At 37.2% G+C, this 22,439-nt stretch overlaps 1 protein-coding gene across 1 annotated transcript; it reads right to left on the minus strand.

Annotated features, from left to right (window-relative positions):
• Positions 1 to 5,630: 5,630 nt before the first annotated feature.
• On the minus strand, positions 5,631 to 22,294 carry Hip14 (palmitoyltransferase Hip14). Its single transcript, XM_019046500.2, has 13 exons — positions 21,896 to 22,294; positions 20,631 to 20,777; positions 19,608 to 19,807; positions 17,953 to 18,162; positions 16,983 to 17,145; positions 16,120 to 16,254; positions 15,574 to 15,774; positions 14,488 to 14,649; positions 13,682 to 13,838; positions 12,271 to 12,408; positions 11,251 to 11,357; positions 9,897 to 10,156; positions 5,631 to 8,457 (listed from the first exon to the last, which is right to left on the minus strand). The coding sequence occupies exons 1-12, from the start codon at positions 21,944 to 21,946 to the stop codon at positions 9,908 to 9,910; spliced, it is 1,920 nt and encodes a 639-aa protein (XP_018902045.1). The 5' UTR covers positions 21,947 to 22,294; the 3' UTR covers positions 5,631 to 8,457; positions 9,897 to 9,907.
• Between the last annotated feature and the right edge of the window lie 145 nt (positions 22,295 to 22,439).

Consider the following 22,439-nt stretch of genomic DNA (forward strand, 5'->3'; position numbering starts at 1 on the left):
TACTTCACACGACCAGTGTATAATTTTAAAAGTCGAAAATTTAAAAAAAAAAATTTACACGATATACGAGTTTCGGGAGCTCTCCCCGCAGAGATCGTTCATAACCCGCCCGTCGGGGCGCCGCGCGCCGCGCCGATGCAATGCAATGCCAGTGCGATAAAAACGCGCGTTGACGCCTACAAACCTAAGGGGCTACTTCACGCATTGCGCAATGCTTGAAGTATCACTTTAGGTTCGTAGGCGTCAGTGTGCGTTTCGAGAAACTTGCCTACAATTAATAGGACCGTTCAGGGTGATAAAATGTTGGCAATTTGACATCAAATCCGAAATTATCGACTCAAAAATACATCAGTAACAAAACTTTCGTGATCTTTCAGTCATTATCCGACTTATTTCTTCCTTTTCTTGAGTTTTGGACCATATAGTGCGCTGCGGGCGGCGCTCAATCGGCGTTCCTCAAATGTGAGGGGGAGGGGGGGGGGGGGGGGGGGAATTCAAATGAGTCAAACGGGATGGTTATAAAAAAGCGGCGGCCGCCTGCATTCATTTAGCACGCCAAGTTCACTTGTTTACTTTAGGTAATGCATTTTACTTTATAGGACAGTCAGTGATAGATGCTGATGATTCGGCATGATAGAAACATGGTGAAAATCGAGTTACAAACTGAACAAGCTTCTGAAGTTTTGGACCCTTACCCATCCACATAGGCGCCTAAGAGGCGGCTCCGCGGGGCATGCTGTGCCTAGGTTATACCGCGGGTCCGCGTCAGGTTTTACCCCGCTCTTGGATGTGGCGCGGAGAGATGGGTTTCCCACTGCGAGAAGCGCCCTCTGTCCCTCTCCCCCTGGTCCATCGGGTATGCGCAGCGCATCGCCTATCTTATCTCTATTTAACCCGCGCCGCAACATGTTCGTTTATGTGCATGTGCATCTGTCATGCTATGCTATCCACTTTGCCCGTTGGCATGTGAATATGATTAAAGTGTAGTTCATTCTCATTCAAGTACCTGTGTAATGTAATTCGTAATTTCACAAATGTGTGGTTCGGCTCATAGATACCTACCAGTCTCATTACTATTTTGTGGATCTGTGGTTTTGTTTCGTGATGATTGGTTTGCTACCATGGGGTAAATCCTCGAAAGAACTCAATTCTATGTGCTCCTGGCTCCTTCAGAGGCCGCGAGAATTCTTTGGTTCTGTATTGTGTGTCTTTTTTCTCTTTAATTCTCAATTGAATACACCGGTTAATGCAACTTTAAGTGCTCAGTGATTTAGAAGCCTCTGGCGTGAACATCTTCATCTGATCTTCCTAACCTAAACTGCGGTACATGGTACATAACATAACACAATCATACTCGTTGAAATCTGATTAGGAAAATTTTCTGGCTTTGTAAGTTTCCATGTGCATCAGTTATTACCTTTTACCCAAGCTCTTTAGGAGTAATGACTGTATCTATGTTTCTCTATAGGCACTAATTCCATTGTTCTTATGGTTTTCAACAACTCCTCTTTGGTCATTATTTCATAAGTACGTACATGGTGTTCTTCTTAAGATAGTTCATGGTAATGTCATCAAATCGTTATCACATTCAGGTAATGAGAGCAGGAAGAAAGAGCCGTAGTAGGTATTTCAGTTATAAGCAACACAGCTTGCGGCCTGACGTATTCTTTCAGCACTGCAGGCTAGGCTCTGTTCGCGTTAGTGAACAAGAATCATTACCGAAATTCTTAAAATGATAATGGGGCACTCATCAAAATTTAGCCCGCACACCAAAATTAAGTTGCGTCTTCTCTTAAATTGCTTCATTGAAGTATATTCCCAAGATACAGAAGCAGTGGGAGTAGAGCCCGCTCACTAGATCAGAGTCATCGTATGTCGAGAAAAATGTCAATCTCTGCTCAGTTCTGAATCAGCACTACTTAACAGGTTAATTCATGCAGTCAGATGGCATTTTAGGTACTGGTGGGTGGTGACAATAAACAATACTTTACTTTAGTCTCAATTTGTGATGGCTTTTGTTCTAAGCCTATAACCGCAAAGAATGCCCTTGATGAGAGTTAATCAATGCCTGTATGACGATGGATGTAAATCTATCGGTCTGTTATGTTCTGTGTTCTGTCATTTTCTCACGTTAAATCTAGTGTACTTCGGTGTGGTTTCTCCTTGAAATGGCAGCTCTTTGAGCAGAAAAATTTGATTAAGGTATTATGTCATATTCAGGGGTGTTAAAACTGGCGTGCAATATATCGCAATGATTAAGTCAAATATCTCGGCAGATTTTTGGTTCTTAGTCGATAAAGAACAACAGCCCCAGGGCATGAGCCTTAAATATAATTCAATCCATAAAATTGGCCAAATTCAGAGAAATGAAAGCAGGATCCTTTTTGGAGAAAACTTTGCATTGAATACAGTTATCGCTAACTCCATCGAATGCAAGGTTTTTTTTTTCAAAAGAGATCTTGCTTTAAATTCTCTGAATGTTGCCAATATTTTGGTTTAAAATGATTCTTCATTTTCACGGGCAACTGTTCTTTTTTTGGGAAAAAAATTCGAGATGTGTCAAGATACTTGATTTAATCAATGCGATATTTTGCAGTCTAGTTTAACCACCCCAGAAATCATGACAAATAACATCAATTTGAGCATTTTCACAATCCTAGAGGTAAAGAGAAGGAAATACTTAAGTACCTCAAGCAGATTGCTCAATGTGCCTGGACACAGCTAATAGAAGACACAGATTCAGTGATCACTTTGACGATAACCATGAGTTTCTGTTTTCTTCATTACTCAAGCGAGTATGATTTTAATGGAAATGTAGGCCGAGATTGACATCTGATATGGCAAGAATTAGGTAAAGCTAAGAAGTGTTGCAATTTTAAGAGTCAGATTACGTATTGAGAAATGATTAGGAAATGCAAGGAAAATCAAGGATAATGGTACTATATGTAGGTAATGTAAATCAGGATCTGTAGTTACTCATCATCCTCATTGTATTAAGATCTGCTCTATTGTATGATCCGTGGCAAGTAAGATGAAGAATGATGAAATTACATCAGATCAAAATGTGAATGTCTTCTTATCAATGGACAGCTGTTCGTATAAGATTTTTAACAGAATCTGACCGTTGGATCCAAACTCAAACCAGGCAGACTTTGTTAAAATTCATTTCGCAGTTGTTGAATTCATCAGTCTACTTCGCTTGTTAAAACCACTTTGAATTTTGCAGGTGAGTTGCATCATTTACTTATCCATTTTATGTTGCATGTCCAGAGCTCGACAAGTTAAGGTCTTCCGTTGCAGTGAAACCCATGGCATCAAGTATATTTTAAAAGCTCATGCATACCCTCCTAATAGAATAACAACGTTTTCATCTTGCAGGTTTAATACGCAAGCATTTAATCATGAATCAAAAGTAGGGGTAAGGACCATTGAGACCATTCACCTCTTACATAGCCTAGGGAGGTAGCATTGTCAAGGAAATTTTTGGAGGGAGGGGGGTGGGGAGCAAATTCCTTATACATCTTTTATGGGTATAAAATATATATTTATACCTATAATATATGTAGAAAAAAGCGCAAAGTAATATAAATTTTATACCTATAATATAGGTAGATTATAGGTATAAAATAGGTATATCTTACTCTATAGTATAAAATATATTTATAATATAAGTATGAAAAAATCTATAAAATATGTATATTATGAGTATAATATATGGGAGTTGTGCTACTAGGGTAAGCGAGCACAAAATTGAGTAAGTAGACTTTAGGGATGAGCAAGTTTTCAAAGCAGTTACTTGCATAGAAGGCAACATCTTTTTTAATAATCATGGTTTCCTCCCAAGGAATGCTCGAGAAAAATGCGTTATTTCCTTTTCTAAACAATCTTTATTAAATTAGGGAGAAGGAGTGTTGTGGCATGGAAGAGGCCTGGAAAAAAAAATACTGTAAATACCCGCACCAACTTGGAGACCTCTTACATCCAACACTAGCCGCTTCCTAATTTAAAAAAGTCCGAAATGAAGAATTAACTACAAAGAAAAGTAAATGAACGGATTTTTCCCGTGCATTTCTTGGGAAAACATTAAGATTGCACGGGTCCGACCGAGATTCCACTGGGCCATGAGAGGAGGCCGGCTAAACCCGCGCCAGCGATGTCTCTCCGCGGCCTCTCTTGGTTGCCCGTGGGAGCGGTCTCGGGAGGCGTGCTGGACACTCTCTCCAACCGGCTAAAGTCGCGGAACTACGAGCAGGTAGAGTCTCTCTCCCGCGCGCGTCGGAGAAACCTGATTTTTCTCCGCGCCACACGCAGGATGCGGGTTGGTTCCCAATCTTGCTAACGTGCTCGTTTTTCTTTCATAACTATCGAAATAATTACGTTTCTATTATCAATGGGAGCTACCTATCAAATTTTGAATGCAATTTTGCATTCAGCTGTTGCTGGTGTAGATGGCATTCAGACGCAAGGAAAAGAATAGATTGCTGACTTAACAATATTAAATTGTTAAAAAATAAGTCCGACATGTTTTGAATGGTAAAAAGATAATTCAAACACGATGGTGATTCAATTAGCATTTTCTCTATTGTAAAATCTACTTTAAAACGTGTCGGACACTTTTTTTTAACAACAAAATTGTTGAATCCGCAATGTCATTTTTTTCCGTGCAATAAAAAAATTTCCTTACATAAGAAGATTCTAAAACAACACTTGAAAAGAATACTTGGATTTTATCTCCCCTTTCTTTTTTTAGTGTATTTTCCGAAGAAAATACACTATTTTTGCTTATGTATTTTGTTTTGGTTTTTCATGCGTTCCATTTTCCTCTGTTTATTTTAAAGGACGAAGTTAGCAATAAGTTGTGAATTTTGTCGCCGATGACAAATCAAAATTACTTTCTCTTTAACTGAGTATATACAAATATACAATCTTATATATAAATATAAATAATAAATAAAATGATGATGCAATAGTGCTGAGTACACACTACCTATACCAATTCAGGAACTCTTCTGAAGCCAATTTTCAGGCAGAAAAAGTCTCATTTTAACCCATAATAAGCTCCTGCAGTCTTGTGGTTTAACTGCTCCACATTGATGGCCAAATTGCAGAACCACATACCTCCATTTGAAATGTTGCAAATTTTCCTGTCATACTTAAGATTTTCTTTGGAAAAGCAGTCAACGTCATTTCTTGAAAACTTCCTTAGATTTTGCAGCTTTAGGCTGTATTATATTTTTTTGGCAGAATATTTTGTACATATTTCAAGCTATAAATTTGACATATTTCTCTTCGAAAAAAAAGGAATGGAAATTTGGAAACAATGCAAATGGTTTAGGTCGAGCTCTTAGTGTGTATGTAATGTATTGTCTCTGTCGGTACCCCTCTAAAAAAAAAAGAAGGTCGGTTTTTGTAAAGTCCTCTCCCCACGATGAGACACTTCAATGTAAAGTTCATTGATGATTTAAGGAAAAATCCACAGAAAGAAAATATATACCGATTACGTTGGTAGGTACACTGCTCTATCAATTGCAAAGAGGAATTGCAGTAAAAGGAATTGTGTGATAAATACAAACATACCACTTGATACGGGAAGGGGGGGGGCTTAAGAATGCACACAAAAAACACACATGTACATCATAATGTTGCTCCAAATACTTTATTCCAACTGCAAACAGTGGGAGCTACCAAAAAGTAACATGATTTTAAACAATAACAGAACAACAAAACTGACAACTGCTGACAAAAGCATGGTGTGTTCAGACAATATTCTAGCAAATATGTACAAGTCAGAAAACATCAAATGGACAATCACATTGTTTCCAGAGTATCTGATGATGATGGCCATAAAATTGTAATTTTCAATCTCATATTTTTGTATCTATTTGAGAGTGTACACTGCACACTGGATGAGGAAAATATACTCCTGAGAAACTAATTGCACCGAGCTGTATAAGATTTAAACCTATAAATGATGAACATGCAAGTCATTCCCGAGGCCCTTAACACAACTCTGTAATGACACTTGTCCTGGTCTTGATGATCCAAAAAATGGAACACAACAGAGCTTGTTTCTTTTCTCGAATAGCCTTCAGTTGCCTACTCGTATAAATTAATCCATGATCCGTCCATTTCTGCAGTGTTTTGTGCTCTTAATCCAAGAATCTAACTCGGTTCAAAATTCTGATGAATTCTGGTCCAAATTTCGAGCAGATATCTCATTACGATATGACACCTTCTTATGCATTTCGGTGATGTTGTGATGAAGCATAGTTAGTATACATAAAAAGATGTTTTGTTGAGATATATCTATGCAGCGATTGGATCAGGTCTCTGAGTCGAGTCTGAATCTTCTACCAGGAGCATAAAATGTTTGCTGATCAAAAAATTGCAACGATAAACTGGGCTTTGCTGCATGTATAAGTTCATTGGAAATTAAAGGCTAGGCAAGAAAAGACACCCGCCCTATGCCTCTGATCGCTACATCAGTATGGGACTTGTATATTTGCCATTATTACATTATAGAATCTTAAATTGCTTCAATTAATTAGTTGCCTAGGAATACAGTGCCAAACGTTGAGAAGCCATATGCTTTAACAATTACTTATTGATAGAAACTTCGGCCAACTTGTTTTACTTGTTTATATTTTGTTCAGAAGTACATGGTTTTCTTCTTGTGGCTTTCGCTTACAACAAGACTGAATATTACATTTTCAAAATCGTCTTTCTGATGCTGATTCAAATCGGTCAAAAACTTCAGAAATGCAGTAAAAAAAACTTGTAACTTCTATTGAGTAAGCTAAATTCTTCTTTATTCCTAACAAAATCAGTCATACAATTTCTGGTGATCAAAAAAATCTTAATATTTAGTGGGAAGCCCACATCAAAGACATAAGTATAAGAGAGCATAAATTAATTTCATTGCCTCATGAACTATCAAAAGTAGGTATGTACAATGTTGATATGCTCAAGAAACTATAATATATAAGACAAATTTAAGCCAGCCTTCTCTCCTGAGGGGATACAAAAAAATAGCCTCACTGAGAACAATAATGAGACAAATGACAGGGCTGGTGGTACAGGCAAAAATGACTTTTCATGCAGAGCTCCTCTTCGGAAGTTGATTCAGTAATCTGAATGTCGAAAATTTACATATTTGTAAACTTGTCAAGGCAAAAAGAACATGAGGACAATGAATAAATTCACAAAATAAATCAGTATTATACAATCACTGTGACTTCTTGCAATTGAGGCGGACAAAAATCACACTCAACAAAATGCATTTCAATAAAAGGTTAAATCACTCACATTTTTGGTGCTGCTATCCTAGCAAAGGGACTCACTGCTTACCCTTTAAAAATTTTAAGTTTATAAGCTTAAGTTTTGTTAATTTTGTTAAGTTCATTCGCAATTATATATTTAAAAATGACGCTACAAATTCGATGATTAGTCAAAGAACAAAACAAACTTGTGGCTTTACTCTTAACCATGATAAAAACAATCAAACGCTTATGGCCTCATCCACATCTCAGACTGGTGAGACATGGGATCCAAACATTTTCTTTCTAAAAAAGGACTTGAACTTGCTGAGAGGCAGCAGCACTGGATCGTTCACTTATAATTTCTGAGCATTTACAGGAAAAAGGATTTTGATGCTGGAGAACTCAAAGTTGAGATATTAGCACCATTGTTCAGAGGAGAACTGTACAGACATTTCACAGAAGACATGTCCAAATATGTTAAACTGAACCTTTACATCGGTTTAAAGCTAATGGTTCAAATAATGGAGTTTTTTGAAAAACTACTTAATTTTTTCAACTGACACGTTTGCGGCTCAAAACTATCTGATTAAATTGGAATGTACACAATTTATTGGCAAAGAAAACTGATTGTAACTTATTGCTTCAAATACTGACAAGTATTTTATTGGAAAGTCTTTATCCATGATCGGGAGAAAGTGGATAAGAAATATCAACGTTTTCTCCTGAATTGATTTTTCATGCATAAATTTTCGCCCAACTTTCATGCTAACTTGTGCATTCTATGGCCTGTAAAAACATTAAAAATCCTACAAAAGTAAGGGAACACTGCACCAATGATGTGCCATTTTAAGACTTAGTTCACATTAAAGTTCAAGGTATATAATGATACATAAAAAAACACACACAAATCGAATCATTCATATGGGTAGTAAGACTTTCAAAATAGGTTAGTAATTAACATGGTCTTATAAAGTTTTAAAGAAAATCTCTCATCTATAGAGAGAGAAAATATTTCTGTCAAGAAAAAAGATACCTCACAAGGAGTACTAACAGCAAAACAAATTCTTCATGTCAAGTGCATTTGCTTGTCAGATCAAGCGATGGTTTGAACCACTTTTGAACGCTGCAAGCTTTGCTAGCTGAGCCTGTCATTCAGCTTATTCTACTGGCAGGGTTCCAAATAAGCTGTGGCAACTACCTTGAAATCCAAAAGAATCAAAAGAGGAAAAAACATTAGAGTCCTGCTTTAAGGAGGCCATTTGATGATTTTTCAGTTTTTGTTTTTTTTTTTCATCGGAACTTTAACTGAAATTTGACTCTTGCATGACCATGACCTAAGCTACATCGTTCATCTGACTTAACAACGTCATCACTATTGGACTAAATAACATACTGAAGAATTTAAGTTAGCAGTTGCTGGGCAAAGTCTCGCTCAGTTGTTTCCTACGTATGAGTTGGATACTTGCTAAAGTTGTCAGAAACCCTTGTCCCATTTTTAGCCCATGTAAGAAATATAAAAAAGTTCAACTGGCTCGGAATTGCATATTCGGAACTTACGTATGGGTCCCAACTAGAAAGAAGTGCTACGAGACTCATTTAAGATTCCAGCTTTTAGATATTTGACGGTTTTTTCCTTTTTTTAAAAGATCTTTGTTTTTTCTCCCATCAAGGAAGCTAAGAAAATAGGTCAAGTCAGAACTTCTTAGGTCTTGGTAACTATGAGATTAAGAAAGACTGTGCCTGACCAGCAGTATAGCACCAGCACCTGTCACACAGCTGAGCCTGTGACAAAGTGAGAAACAGACACCGCCGGCAATTGTCACCATCCGCATGGGTGTGGTTGGGTGGATCAAAACACCGCTCTACAAAGGTCAAGGCAGCTTGCTCTTACACATCATCCCCCCTCCCCCCAATTATAAACTGAGAAGTCTGGTAGCGTACCAGCAACTCTTGTATTTTAAAGTTTCAGCAGTCACTTGCAGGCAGGTGCAGCAGGCATCTCCTGCAGCCTGATTGTTGAAATTTGTTGTTTGTCGGGACAACATAGATGACATAGGTTAAAAGGCGGAGCGTGATTGGTTGACTATGTCTTATCGCTGCTTTGTCGTGCCTGTATCAGGTTGAACTCACGACAAGCTAACGGCACCTCTTCAGTCCCCGAGAGTGTGTCATCCATTCCACCTGACAAAAGCACGACAAAGCAACAATAAGACATAGCCGACCAGTCTAGCTCCGCCTTTCAACCTATGTCATCTATGTCGTCCCGACAAACAAAAAATTTCAACAATCAGGCTGCTGATATGCTTCCACATCATCGTAATTAGGATCACTATCTCTGTGAGTAGTATCTCACTCCAGTTGTAAATATGGCTTTATTTACTTACTGAATGACAATACATGGCTGCTTTTCTTTATCTAAAAAAACTGAGGGCATTTTGTGCATACATTCACTTTGGGAAAAGAATTTTTCCAGAGAAGAGCGAGAAATTCAAGGATGCAAGGCAAAGAAGTAGAATTCCGTTTTAGTCCAAAGCCCACCTTAGGGAGACGATTTCCTTGTTCCCAGTAGAGAGGGATTTGGCAAGGTTTAACTGTAGTTTCAAATTAATTTGGAATCAAATCTGTGGATATACTTACCATGCTAAAGTTTAAACATCATGTAGATCTTTAGAAAACAAAAGCGGCTCCTGTTCGATTGTTTGGCTGAACTCATATTTGGTCCTCCAGTCCGTCGGATCAGGGCGAGCAAGGCCAAAACATTCTAGCTTAGTAACATCAACAATATTTTGAAGGTAACCTCGATGGAATGGGCTGCGAACTTTTGATCCAACTGTTACAAAATGACGATAACGAGGGGCGTTCATCCTTTCATTTGTTGTCATACCCAAGACTGATATCTGATGAAAGAAAATTAAAGTTAGCAGAAATAATATGAGTAATTTTAAGATGAAAGTAAAACACATTAAACATGTTTACTGATTAATTTGAAGAATTTTGTGAAGAATTTTCAAGATTTTTCCATTCAGATGCTTTCTGTTTTAAACAATTTGACATGATCACAACACCACAGAACTAATATAACCTTGAATAAGATGTTGATGACAATTAAACAGCAGCATGGTGGCTGTTAGTAAGTACATGCGGCAGCCATCTTTCTATCTATAATGCTTAAAGTCAAATTTTGATGGCAATAACAAACTGGACGGTTCAAACAAATTTTGGAGGACCCCTCAAAAGAAAGCATTATTTCTCCACAGGAACGATTTCACCATGCACATTTCTTTCTTGGTACCAAAAATTGTGGGAAGCAACTATTTGCAGAGTAATAGGCCTGTTGCAAACTTTTGCTAGAGCAAAAATAAGAGTTGTTTCCTACAGATGATGACTCAAAAATCATGATGAATGCATCGGCAAAGTCGGAAATGCACTCATAACTTCACAATCTGGGTAAGAGATTTGCGTTTTTTAGAGCTTCCCACTTCAAAAACGATACTACGGCACAGGTGAACATTTTGTTAGAGGAGTCTCTCCATCGTCAGCAATATTCATCATGGCCGACGCTTCCGTGGTTGCGCACATAATTCGAGGAAAGTTCAAGGTCAATCAAGGTGGGCGAGGAAAATATGAATGTAAACACGCCTCTTGTTATTTGGTTTTATCCTGGTCAAGTGTTATCTCGTCCCGTCACTCGTGTTTTGGCGGATTGCCATCGACCATGATGAATATTGCCGACGATGGAATGACTCCTCCAACAAAATGTTCACCTGTGCCGTAGTATCATTTTTGAAGCAAGAAGCTCAAAAAACCGCAAATTTCTTACGGAGATTGTGAAGTTATGAGTGCATTTCAGACTTAGCCGATGCGCTCGTTGTGATTTTTGAGGCATCATATATAAGAAACAACTCTTAGTTTTGCTCTAGCAAAAGTTTGCAGCAGGCCCATTCCTCCCAAGCTAATGTGACTCATTTCAAACTGAACAAAAGTGTTTTACCTGATACAGTTGACATGACAGAAGCATAAGGACCCAAAAAGAATGGACAAAAGCATTTAAAGCGACCCAGGCAAGCCACGCGTCGCATCGACCCATCATCCAGAGAACTGGAAAAGAGAAAAAATGTTAGAGTGAGGAATACCTTCTTCAAAACAAATCTTGGAGATAGTTTTTTCTTCTAGTCTTTGTACTACTGAAAAATGAGCTCGACTTTGAGGTGAGAACTTAGAATTACCAAATTTATTGCTAAATGTGATGGATTACTAATAATCTATTGCAAACAATGCAGCACTTTCCTCTAGCTCTTAGAGTCCCTTACGTGCTTCTCAATTTTGGAAAAATGTGTCGACCCTTCATGTTACAATATTTGATTAGGTACTGCATTTTTACCCTGGTAACTTTGTTGCTTGGAATAAGTCACTTTACTTTTTCAGAAAGGATAGAGGGGTTTTGCAGTTTCTTGTAAAATGTTAAAATTCATGATAGTGAATTAAAAAAATGGTGAAATGAGAAGTAAATGATACACTGAGGAATTGGCCTCAGCGAAAACAGTTTCTGTTAATATTCCATGTAGACCTTTTGAACAAAGTTCCAAGAGATCAAATTAAACATCAAAGACATAAATGATTCCACTTTCGAACCCTTCCAATACCGTGGACAAGTTAACTCTGCTGCCAATTTCTGCATTCTCCGAGCCGCGGACAAGCTAATCTTGTTTTATCACTGTGCATACATATTTCTGCCCTGAAAGCCCACTTTGTTGATGGAGTTTACACTATCTGTTGGAGAGGATATGAACTACACCTTTTTTATACGTATGATAAAGTAGAGACACATTTGGGTGTGAAAGAAGGGCTCAAAGAACCGGTGACTGGCATATTTTTTTTTTGTGCCCTGGTTCGTGGGGTGTCCATGATAAATCTTACCGTAGTATTGAAAGGGTTAAGGGGTAAAATCCTTAGAAATTCATCATTTCATGGCAATAATTTTGGATGGTGCAAAGAAGTCAGAAACTTATACCTTCAAAAAAATTTAAGTCAACAAGGACATCATAATCGCAGAATTTCTTCCAAAATACAACCGTACCAAAGAGTATAAAAAAGCACATTACAACTAACATGACTAAGTAACCGACGAAGAATCGATGATTTTCTGAACCTGGAAAAAATACAAAAAGAAGAAAGTTAGATGCAAAACAACTTTAAAATATGCAGTATATATCCTAATTGAGTGATCCATTCCCTAGATATTTTCCTTTGAGTTTTGAATATATTCCAAGAGTTTTGCCAAATCTCCTCTCTGAATCCAATGTGCGGTATGCAAATTCATCTTTGAAAAATTTAGATTTATACTTATACAACTTTAAAATATGCTTGCAATTAAACAACCAAACGATGCAACAAAGCGACAAAGATTATAAATGAGTGATAAGCAACAAACATATTTTCCAGGCTAACAACTCCTGGAAAAGAAGGTATAAGGAACTCAGAGTCAACTTTGATGACAAACGATTTTAATGATCAAAATGGATGAGAAATCAAAGTTCAAAGAGTAAATTAATCAACCTTTTGGCTTTTAGACAACTTATCCCCTTAATTGTTCTTCTCGGAAATAGCCACCAAAGAATCACTTTTGATCCAATTCATTCGTTATTTCTGACAATGCAAATAGCTAGCTATTCGAGTTAAACTGAATGTTACTTGAACTGAGTTGATCCAAGTTTTTAGACAGACAAAAGCTAACAAATAAATAAATTTAAATAAAACAAAATGCATATGTACCTTCTTGAAATGATTGGAGGCTATTCACAAGCTCAGAGGTGAAAAGTACTTACATTTTTACTCACAGTGACTTAACTTCTGAGTGATAGAGATTAAAAAGAGAAGTAATTAATGGGTTTTGAGTAAGCAATGGAAATGGTTATGTCAAAGTTGATAATAAGTAAACATCTTTACCAATAGCCGTTACAGTTTTTGAAGCTGGTGAAAATGACCTGCATACATCAGTTACACCGGCTGAACAGCCCAATGTACCAGATGATGATGCTATTACTAGGAGCTAACAGTTTTTTAGAGCTGTCCTGTCCAACAATGACATACTCCTTTGAATGTCTTGGTATTTTCAAAGGTGGTGTACTAGTAGTTCACCCACAGGAGTTGGTTTGAGCATCCCTAGGTCAAGAACAGTTAAAATGCCTGTACTGACAATGAGTTTGAGTAATGCCTGCTCTCGTTTTTTCTGATTTTTAATAACTTAAATTTAAAGAACAGCAAGTGGAACTTTCAAATGCTATACACTGCTTGAAGATTTCACCTCATGAATGAAAAAGTCAGACTGACAAAGAACAAATATATAATTGAAGATACTAAGAGGCGATGATAGTGTGATGAAGGCAGATATCTTAAGATGTCAACTTATACGGTTAACTTACCAACACAGTTATTTATCCAAGGACAGTGATGATCAAACTTTGCCACACAGCGGTTACAAACAGAGCAATGTTTTGATCTGATAGGTTTGCGAACGAGACACGTACTGCAAAAAAGTCGAGGTTCAAACCCTCCTCTTTCAGCCAGCTCAATAATTGTCTGAAATTATTTAAAACAAACGGACCATGCCAGCAAAACGATGGATACAATGGAAGATCTAGATGTTTTGTTATCTAAAAGATGTTGAAAACATGACTATCATTTTCCTCACTCTCGCTAATGCTACTACGTTTTTTCAGCAAAATTATAGGGTTGATGCTATTACCACTAGAATAAAATAAAAATTGATAATGAATTGTTCAGAGATTAATGTTTAAATGAAAACATACACTGTCTCTCTGCGAGTTTAAATAGATCAAATTTGTAAGAAAATTAACTAAACTCTTGGAAGCCACGGCAATGCATATGTGCAGTTGTTTTTTTTTAATTCTAACCATTGATTTGTCAAAAAAATTAGGATTTTTTATGCGCTGCATCTTGTATAATCTTTTGGACCTATCGAAGGGTATTCCAAGTCAACGCCTTGGAGAAAAAGCAACGACCACTATTATGAGAGGAGCATTCAAATATTATGAAGCACTTATTATTACATATTACATATAACTAGCACTTTGAAGGGGGGGGGGGCATGTATGAATGTAGGAAACAAGATGGGTGGCAGAATTGAGTCTATCACGGCGATCAATTTTTTTTAATTTTTTCACTGGTTGATACTTAAAAATAGTCACTTCTTAGAAATTGAACTTACCCTGTATTTTTGATCCTGGGAACTGTAGATGACTCCTGGATCACCTCTCCATGCATTTAAAAAATTATACCAAAGAAGAAATGATGTTGCTAGAAATAGAAATGAAACTGAAAAATCAACGGCCGCTGAGATCCACAACAACCATGTCACATACATCCAAAACTGAAATCAAACACAGAACTTGCAATGAAATTATTTTTGCAATTTCATCTTATTTTACAAAATTCTATTAAAGTAAGAACTTGATTCCAGCCCTTCATGTACAAAGTTTCTTGGAGTTTATATGACAAAATTGGAGGGACAGTTTGAGTCAAAGTAAGACTTTTATATCCTTTGAACGTGAGTCCAAAAATCGAACCATTAGAAGCAACAGTAAACTTACAAAAATCTCATCCTGGTTTGCAATATGTGATGCAAAACTCATTTAATCATAAGTTTACGTTATACATAGTGTAGTAATTGATCTCAATTATCCAAATTCCCAGACTTTTCTGTAGGAATCTTTGATTACATTTGGCAAAATTTCCTAAATTTTTACTAACTTAAAAAAAAAAACTCTCCTTTTGAAAAGCTGAGCCTCGCACTCATTGTGGGTATATCTCTAGATGTAACAATTCTGGGCCCTCTAATAAAATTCTCTGACTGTATCAAGACTTCTCTGACTATTGCCACCTGATATTTGAATGACAAAAAAGCTATGATTAAGGTTTCAAGAACTTGCTTTTGCTTCATACAAAATGTGCCTTAAGCTAAGCACAGTTATTGGTTAGTTTTGTGATAAAAACAAGTGGAATAGCAACTATTACCAGCTACTAATACTTGATAAGTAATAATACTATTTACATTTTGAAAAAATTTGTGCAGTTTAGTTGCTCCTTCCGAAAAAAAAAATTTCCAGACTTTTTTAGAGCAATTCTTTGATGCAAACAGAGCGCAAGCTTCATAATTTGAACGATATCCTAGATTTTTCAGCAATTGTCGAAATAGATCATTCTGCATACTTTGCAATTTTATAATGAATTTTAGCCTCAAATGAAAAGATTTGCCTTTACATATTTTCATAATTTCTGATGAAGAGATACTGACCTTGGTAGCAAGATATATTGAGATTGGTAGGTAGAACATCAAGCGATCATCACAGATATAACGACCAATAAAACTGATCATAATATAACCACAGACTATTAAAGCTACTTTCGATATATAGACTAAGTTTGACTGGAGAATGGTTCCAACAGCATAAAATACTATGAACGGAATAGAGACCATACACCAAAACCTAAGTCTCTGAAAAATGAAAGAGACAAAATCTGATAAAATAAATTTAGTAATTAAAATGAATGATGATAAAATATCCCTTGATATTTTGCAGAGCTCTAGATTAAAGAAGGAGGGCTTTGGAGCAAAATAATAATTAGAATGAATTGACTTCAGTGTTGAATAATTATTCAAAATTTAATTTGGTTTTTAAAAATAAGGAAGTAAGATCACAAGATTCAAAATATGAGAGCTTCGGTGCAAAATAAATACCCAAGATTATTATCTTCAGTGTTTGAAGAATAAATAAATTTTTTTCCCCCATATAGGGGTGAACATGCAGACTAGTTGATGAAATGAGGAAAATAATCTTACTTTGTCATTAAGATATTTTTCAATATAACTTTGAGATCGTTTTTGTTTCACTAATTCATTCACTTTTTCAATGACTTTTTTCCCAAACCAAGGAGCTGCTTTCTGATTTTCTATCAATGATAAAGCTGTCTCTCCCTGCAAAATAAAAATGACTCAATTAATGTTGGACAGAAAAAAGATAGGAAAGAGAAAAACTGGGAATGTTTTCCTAAAACAAACGATACAAAGGGGGAAAAAAAGAAAAATGAGCTGCCAGCTGGCATAGAAAAACAGATTAAACGTTAAACAGCAAAAAAAAAAAAAAGTAAAATTAGAAAATTAGACAAGTTAAGTTCGGATTTTTTCTCTTTACAGCGAGCCCTAATAATTTATCAGGGACTCTTTACTTGTTCCATGGAAATGCTGCTATTATCACGCTGGGACTCACAATCAAGTTTCTAAGTACTGCAATCTTAGGTGTAAAAGTTGCCCCTTCAGTTCGATACTAGTACATACTTGCGTTTCAATTTGAGTATCTAATTGGAATTACTTTTCATTTTTCAGTTTTGAAATTCCTTAGTTGATAGTGTGGCCCTGACACAATGATAGAACGAAGCTCCTTGCATTTACTTGTATTGCGATGAGTAATTTTTTTCCTTTGGGTGAATGTTTAGAAAGACAGAACTGAGAATTACTGAGCATCATCTCATTTACACATTTTAATTGTTGAAATAAACTTGTTTTGTTGAACTGACACGGATCTGATTGGATCAGTAGACACAGGTTGTGATCATGGTTCAATTATTCATTGTTCATTGATAGGGTCAATTCAGAACGGAACCAGAGACCATGACAGGTTAAATTTATAAAGGAACTATTCTAACCTGAGCATTTGGTATTTCTAAATTCGCTCCATGGGTGACTAGAGTTGAGATTGCTGTGTGGTTTTTGGATATTATAGCCCAGTGAAGAGCAGTGTTACCATAAATGTTGTCTTGAATGGTTGTGCTTGCACCGAAAGTCAAAAGTAATCTTGTCGGATCCAAGCTGTTGAAGAAAATCGAAATAATATTGATGACGAATATGACAAGATTAGGTACTGCTAGGGGTGTTCATACGAATTCTTGCCGGAAAACTATCGACATCGTCTCTTTTTGAAACTGGCGGCAGTACCGACAGTGGCGATGATATCAACAACAGCCGGCCTTATCGGAGTTTTGAGAGCTCGCACTCAATGCATTGTTGCCCCGTGTGTCGGTTTATCAGATTGCCTGGCGCAGCAGCGCGTAAAATAGATGTACAAATGGCAACATCTTATTTTCGCCAGCTCCGAAAACTCTGATCGCTATCGGCAAGAGCGCTCTTATCATAAGTTTTTCTTAACAGAACTGTTTCGGTAGCTTACCGACAACTGATAGAACAGCCCTGGTGCAAAGTGTTAAACTTTCCATTTATAGGGCTCAAATTAATAAATATAATAATAATCTACAAAAATAGAGGACCTCAGGAACCGATACAAAACCACCTGGACAGTGGAAATTGACAAATAATGTGCAATTCAATGTTATTTTCAAACTGCTAAACTTGAATCCTTCAAAGAATCTCATGGTACAGAGCTGCACCTGAAAGTTATCAAATCATTTTCAGAGCGGCAATACCTAGTGGTACAACACATTCTAAGGCACCAATGGTTGGTTAGTAATACAAACCAAATAATCACTCTAACAATAAAGTTAGATCACACATTTTCACACCTCCAGGAATCATTCCTCAAATAACCTACCGTTGAATGTCACATTTTGGCAGAAATGCAGATAATAATATTAAAGATAGATAAGAAAGTTCCTTCGGTACCTTAGAACTTTGTAGGCACACCACATGAGAGGAGTCATTCCGGTTCGATCTGGTAGATTTAAATCAACTCCTTTTGCTACAAAATAGGCGACGATTGCTGTGTGTCCAAACTGAGCTGCAATATGTAGACAGGAAACACCTTCTGCATCTTGAATTCTTGGATCAGCACCATACTGCATCAAGGTAACAACACTTCCAAGATGTCCCTGCCTAATATACGATCAAAATTTAAAAAATTACAAGCTTTGTAATCAACCACACGACAGATTGAAACATGCATCTTTATCTACAAAACATGTTCCATTCAAAATACAATAGACAAATTGTAAAATTTTCAAATTTAACATGTCGGCAAGAGGTTAGAGTTTCCTGCGTCGGTAAATTTACGCATCCTACATTCCAAAAAACCGAAGTCTTCTCAAGTCAAAGCAAGTACTCCACAAAATTCAGATTTTGACGCAGTTTAAGGAGGAACCCAACGACTGTATTTCGGAAAACTGCCACCACGTGGCGCTTCGCCGAAATCTGTCGTTTTTTCCATGTTTTTCGATGTGTCTGCGCGATTTGTCCAGATATAAGCTACACTTGCAAAATTTTCTGAATGTCACTACAAAGATTATAGTATGCTGAGTTGTTATGTACCATCAGTTTCTTCCTGCAATAATTACTTGCGGAGAAACGATGCTTGCCGCAATGAAAGTTCCGATTTCTGCGCATTTCAAAATGCCCGCGAAAACCTTTACCATCTCGGCCGGTTATCGAAGGGAGTGGGGGTCCGAATCTTCATGCCTGGCAATTCTCTCCAGTATCTGTCCTTTTCTTTCTTCTCTCCCTTCTTATCTCTTTCTATTTCAGGGCTCCTTTACTCTGTGCCTGCGCTTTCCGCCGCGATGTGTCATCACCTCACGGAAGTAATAGTCCGTTACGTACACTAAAAAACCCTGCACTTTTTGATTGGAATATGCTGCTTTCAGGGCTCATTGGTGGTGCCTCCAGGAGTAATTTTCGGTGCAGCACCCTAGAATTCTCTTCTGCCTGCCACCCCCCCTCCCCCGGTTCGAAGTGTCTGGATCCGCTTATGCGGCAAAACCAAGAGGCAGCTAAGAACAACAGCTAGGTGGCAGGTAGCAAGTGTGGTAGGAAGGAGTGGGGAGGGAGGGGCTGGAGCAGAAAAATCGCACACCCCCGCTATGAAGAATTTTTTTAGATTTTTCAACCCTAAATGGTAAAGAAGCTCTGTTTGGAAAATGCCAAAAATTGGACCCGACTGAAACGCTATTTTTAGCGGGCTTCAATAATGTAGTCAGGTGAGGGAAATGACTTTGCTGATTGGCTAAACTTGGCTTAAGGCATGGCCTTGCTATGTCAACTCGACTATCTGCTTTCGATCAGCTTCTTCTCTCCCTAGAAATGAACTTCTGAGTTTTTCCATGAACTTTCGCAAATAAATAACTTTATTCCACAACTCTGCAAAAATTCCTTACAGCTGCTCAAAAAATGATACTCTTGCAAAAGTCATTTACCTAGTTGAGACCTCTCTATTTTTGATCAAACGGGTGAATCTTGAATCACCCTTGTGATACTTAAAGTAGTGAGCAGTTTATCATGCAAAATATTTATTGCTCACAACAGAAAATAAGAAAAAACAGACGAACCTTGATGCCCAGTGTAGAGGGGTAGCCAGCAAATCTCCACCGACAGCATCAACAATTGCCCCTTTTGAAACATAATATCGGATTATGTCTTGTCTATTATTAATTGCTGCCCAATGTAATAATGTCACCGTTTCATTATCTGGCTGGTTCACATCTGCCCCTGCTTCAACCAGCTCACGACACCGTTCTAGAGCACCATACTTTTAAAGGAAACAAAAGGCAAATTAATAAGTTGAAAGGGGAAAAAATACACTAAAAATTAGAAATTTCTATTTTTTACAGCTACAAAACCCTGCTCTATGATTCGAGTTTATAAAATGCTCATGTTAGCAGAGTGATAGACATTCAGGGTTACTAGTCTGGGACAAATCATAAGATATAATCAATGAATCAATCAAGGGATTGATTTACCCTAAGGGATCACTTTATCAAATCCAAAAGACCAAGACATTTATAAATACCTCATTAAGGGTAGCAATAATTGACAGTCGAGAGGGAGACCTAGGGATGAAAAGAGTGCCTCTGTAGACAAAAGCCACAAAGTGATGAGCAGAGCTACTGAAAAATTAACCCTTTGAATTTTGAATACAGTGCTTGCAAGAGGCCGATGATGCAGTGAATTTAGTTTACACAGCCCAGCAAATTTTCTGATCAAGTCACATTTCGGAAGCAACATGATTTACCCCTATGTATTTCTTGGAGTTCAATTCAGGAATTTTTTTTTTCCAATCTCTGCGCTAAAAAAGAGACTATCAGTTATTCCCATTTATGACAATTAATCTGTGTTATATATGCGGCGACTAGGTCAAAAGAGGCATATTTTTATTCTACTAATATAACCATCTCACCCTTAAATAGTCGTGTTCGTCAACTAAACAGACACAATTTAACTACTTAAGACAATATGACATCCTCAAAAGTTTGCAGGGGAGTGTTATTCTTTAAAAAATAAGGAGATGATTTATTCAATGACAGACATTCAAAAGATTAAGGATTGAAAATCAAAATAATTCAGATACTTACTTGAGTTGCTCTGACAATATCGAAGGTGCTGAAGTCCTTATCATTTGCAACAGGTTTTGAAGAGGCAACAGATTCTGGGAATATTTCTTGCGGCATTTCATTGCCCACATGACCTCTGTAGTACATGGATGGCTTGCAGTTGTCATGCTGAAAAAGACATACATTTTAAAGATAAAAAATTTAAAGTCTAAGTATTTGGAAAGAAGATGAGCTACTTCCAGGAGAGAATCACATCAACGATAAACATCAGAGGCATAAAAAAACTATTATCAGTGGTAACGAGGTAATCTTACTTAAAAAACTGCTTTGCTGTTCTTACCCTGAGAGTGAGACTTACTACAGATTTTATTTAATTTCTCAAAATTAAACAAGTGTCAAACTCATGTCAGATAAGTTGATAGTTGTTTACTTTCTGTCTGCAAGCGACTGCTCTGCCACCATCCAGTAGAGCTCTTGCATCGTATATTGAGACAAACGTCAATCTCTGATTAGCTCTGAATTAGCACCACTCAACGTAGTCAGATGGCATCACTGATAAGTGGTGACATCAACAATACTTAGACGTCTGTCTCAACATCCGATGCGCGAGCTCTAGCTATCAAGAATTGACATAGAATGTCATTGACGTTGTGCTGCTCTGTGAGCGGAAACCAATAACCAGTGCTTCAAATGACAGTCAAAAGTGAACGACTACAAACTTGCTTGATGCCAATGCTAAGCTATTAGAATTCTGGAGTGAAACCAGTTAGAAAGTTATTTGGGAAAAATCCCAGCGTTACCTTTGAAAGAGTGACTGGTGAAATGATATCGCTTCGTGGATACATATTCAAGATGCAGAAAATTAAAGATTTTCAATCATTTATAACCATTCAACGATCACCTCACTTGGAATGCATCAGCTGCATTGTATTGACAATGTGCCGATACCCACATCATGCTGGAGGCTTTTTCATTGACAAATTATAGATACATTTTGCGGTTGAATCTTGAACAGATGTAAAATTTACTCTTGATGCAACATCAAAACCATGTTCGCACTCTGTGCTTCTTCATACTGGTCTCCTGAGGCTACGCTACAAAAGGGGAAATGAGTTCTACATTTTCCCAGAGCGCGATTAGTAGAGACTGCTTACAAATACTGAAGTCATTGGAGAGAGTTGAAAAGGTGACATTTGTAAATCAGCTAGATATTCACCACTCTCTTGATAATTTCGAATGAGCGAAGTGACTTATAATAACTGTTATGAAGAGATGAAAATCTGTACCTGACTGCAGTGCCCAATCGGGTTACAGGAATGGTTGTAATCTGGATGCATGATTCAATTAGATAATACGATTTTCACCATTTACTGTCAAAGAGTGAACTTCGGGGGTTGATCATGATAACATAAATTCTTGGTGAAAGGGTTGTGAGTTGTTTAGGAAAGGGGGTACAACAAGTTAGCAGAAGGCAGACCTCTATTGACATTATTGAACACAGATTCAGTTTGAAAGCATGAGAAAATTAATCACATAACTTCAAGAAGATGAAGACTATTAGCTAAAGTCCTAAAAATGGAATACTACTGTTTACACGTGAGGGACAAAAATGCCATCATAAGAATAATTATAATTCTTTTAGGAACCATTAAAGTAAAGTTTTAAGTAACAACCGAACCAACACAGTATGGGGTGGGTATGGAAGTTCGCTATTATCACGGCAGTGCTGCGCGTGCGCATTAGGACCTTAGGACACAGACAAGCTCACCGATGCAAGGTCGGCGCTCAACACTCGTCAATCGGTGCGCCAGGAGACTAAAAGTTGTCACG

This window comes from Bemisia tabaci, chromosome 2 (assembly GCF_918797505.1).
Source record: "Bemisia tabaci chromosome 2, PGI_BMITA_v3".
Taxonomy (NCBI): domain Eukaryota; kingdom Metazoa; phylum Arthropoda; class Insecta; order Hemiptera; family Aleyrodidae; genus Bemisia; species Bemisia tabaci.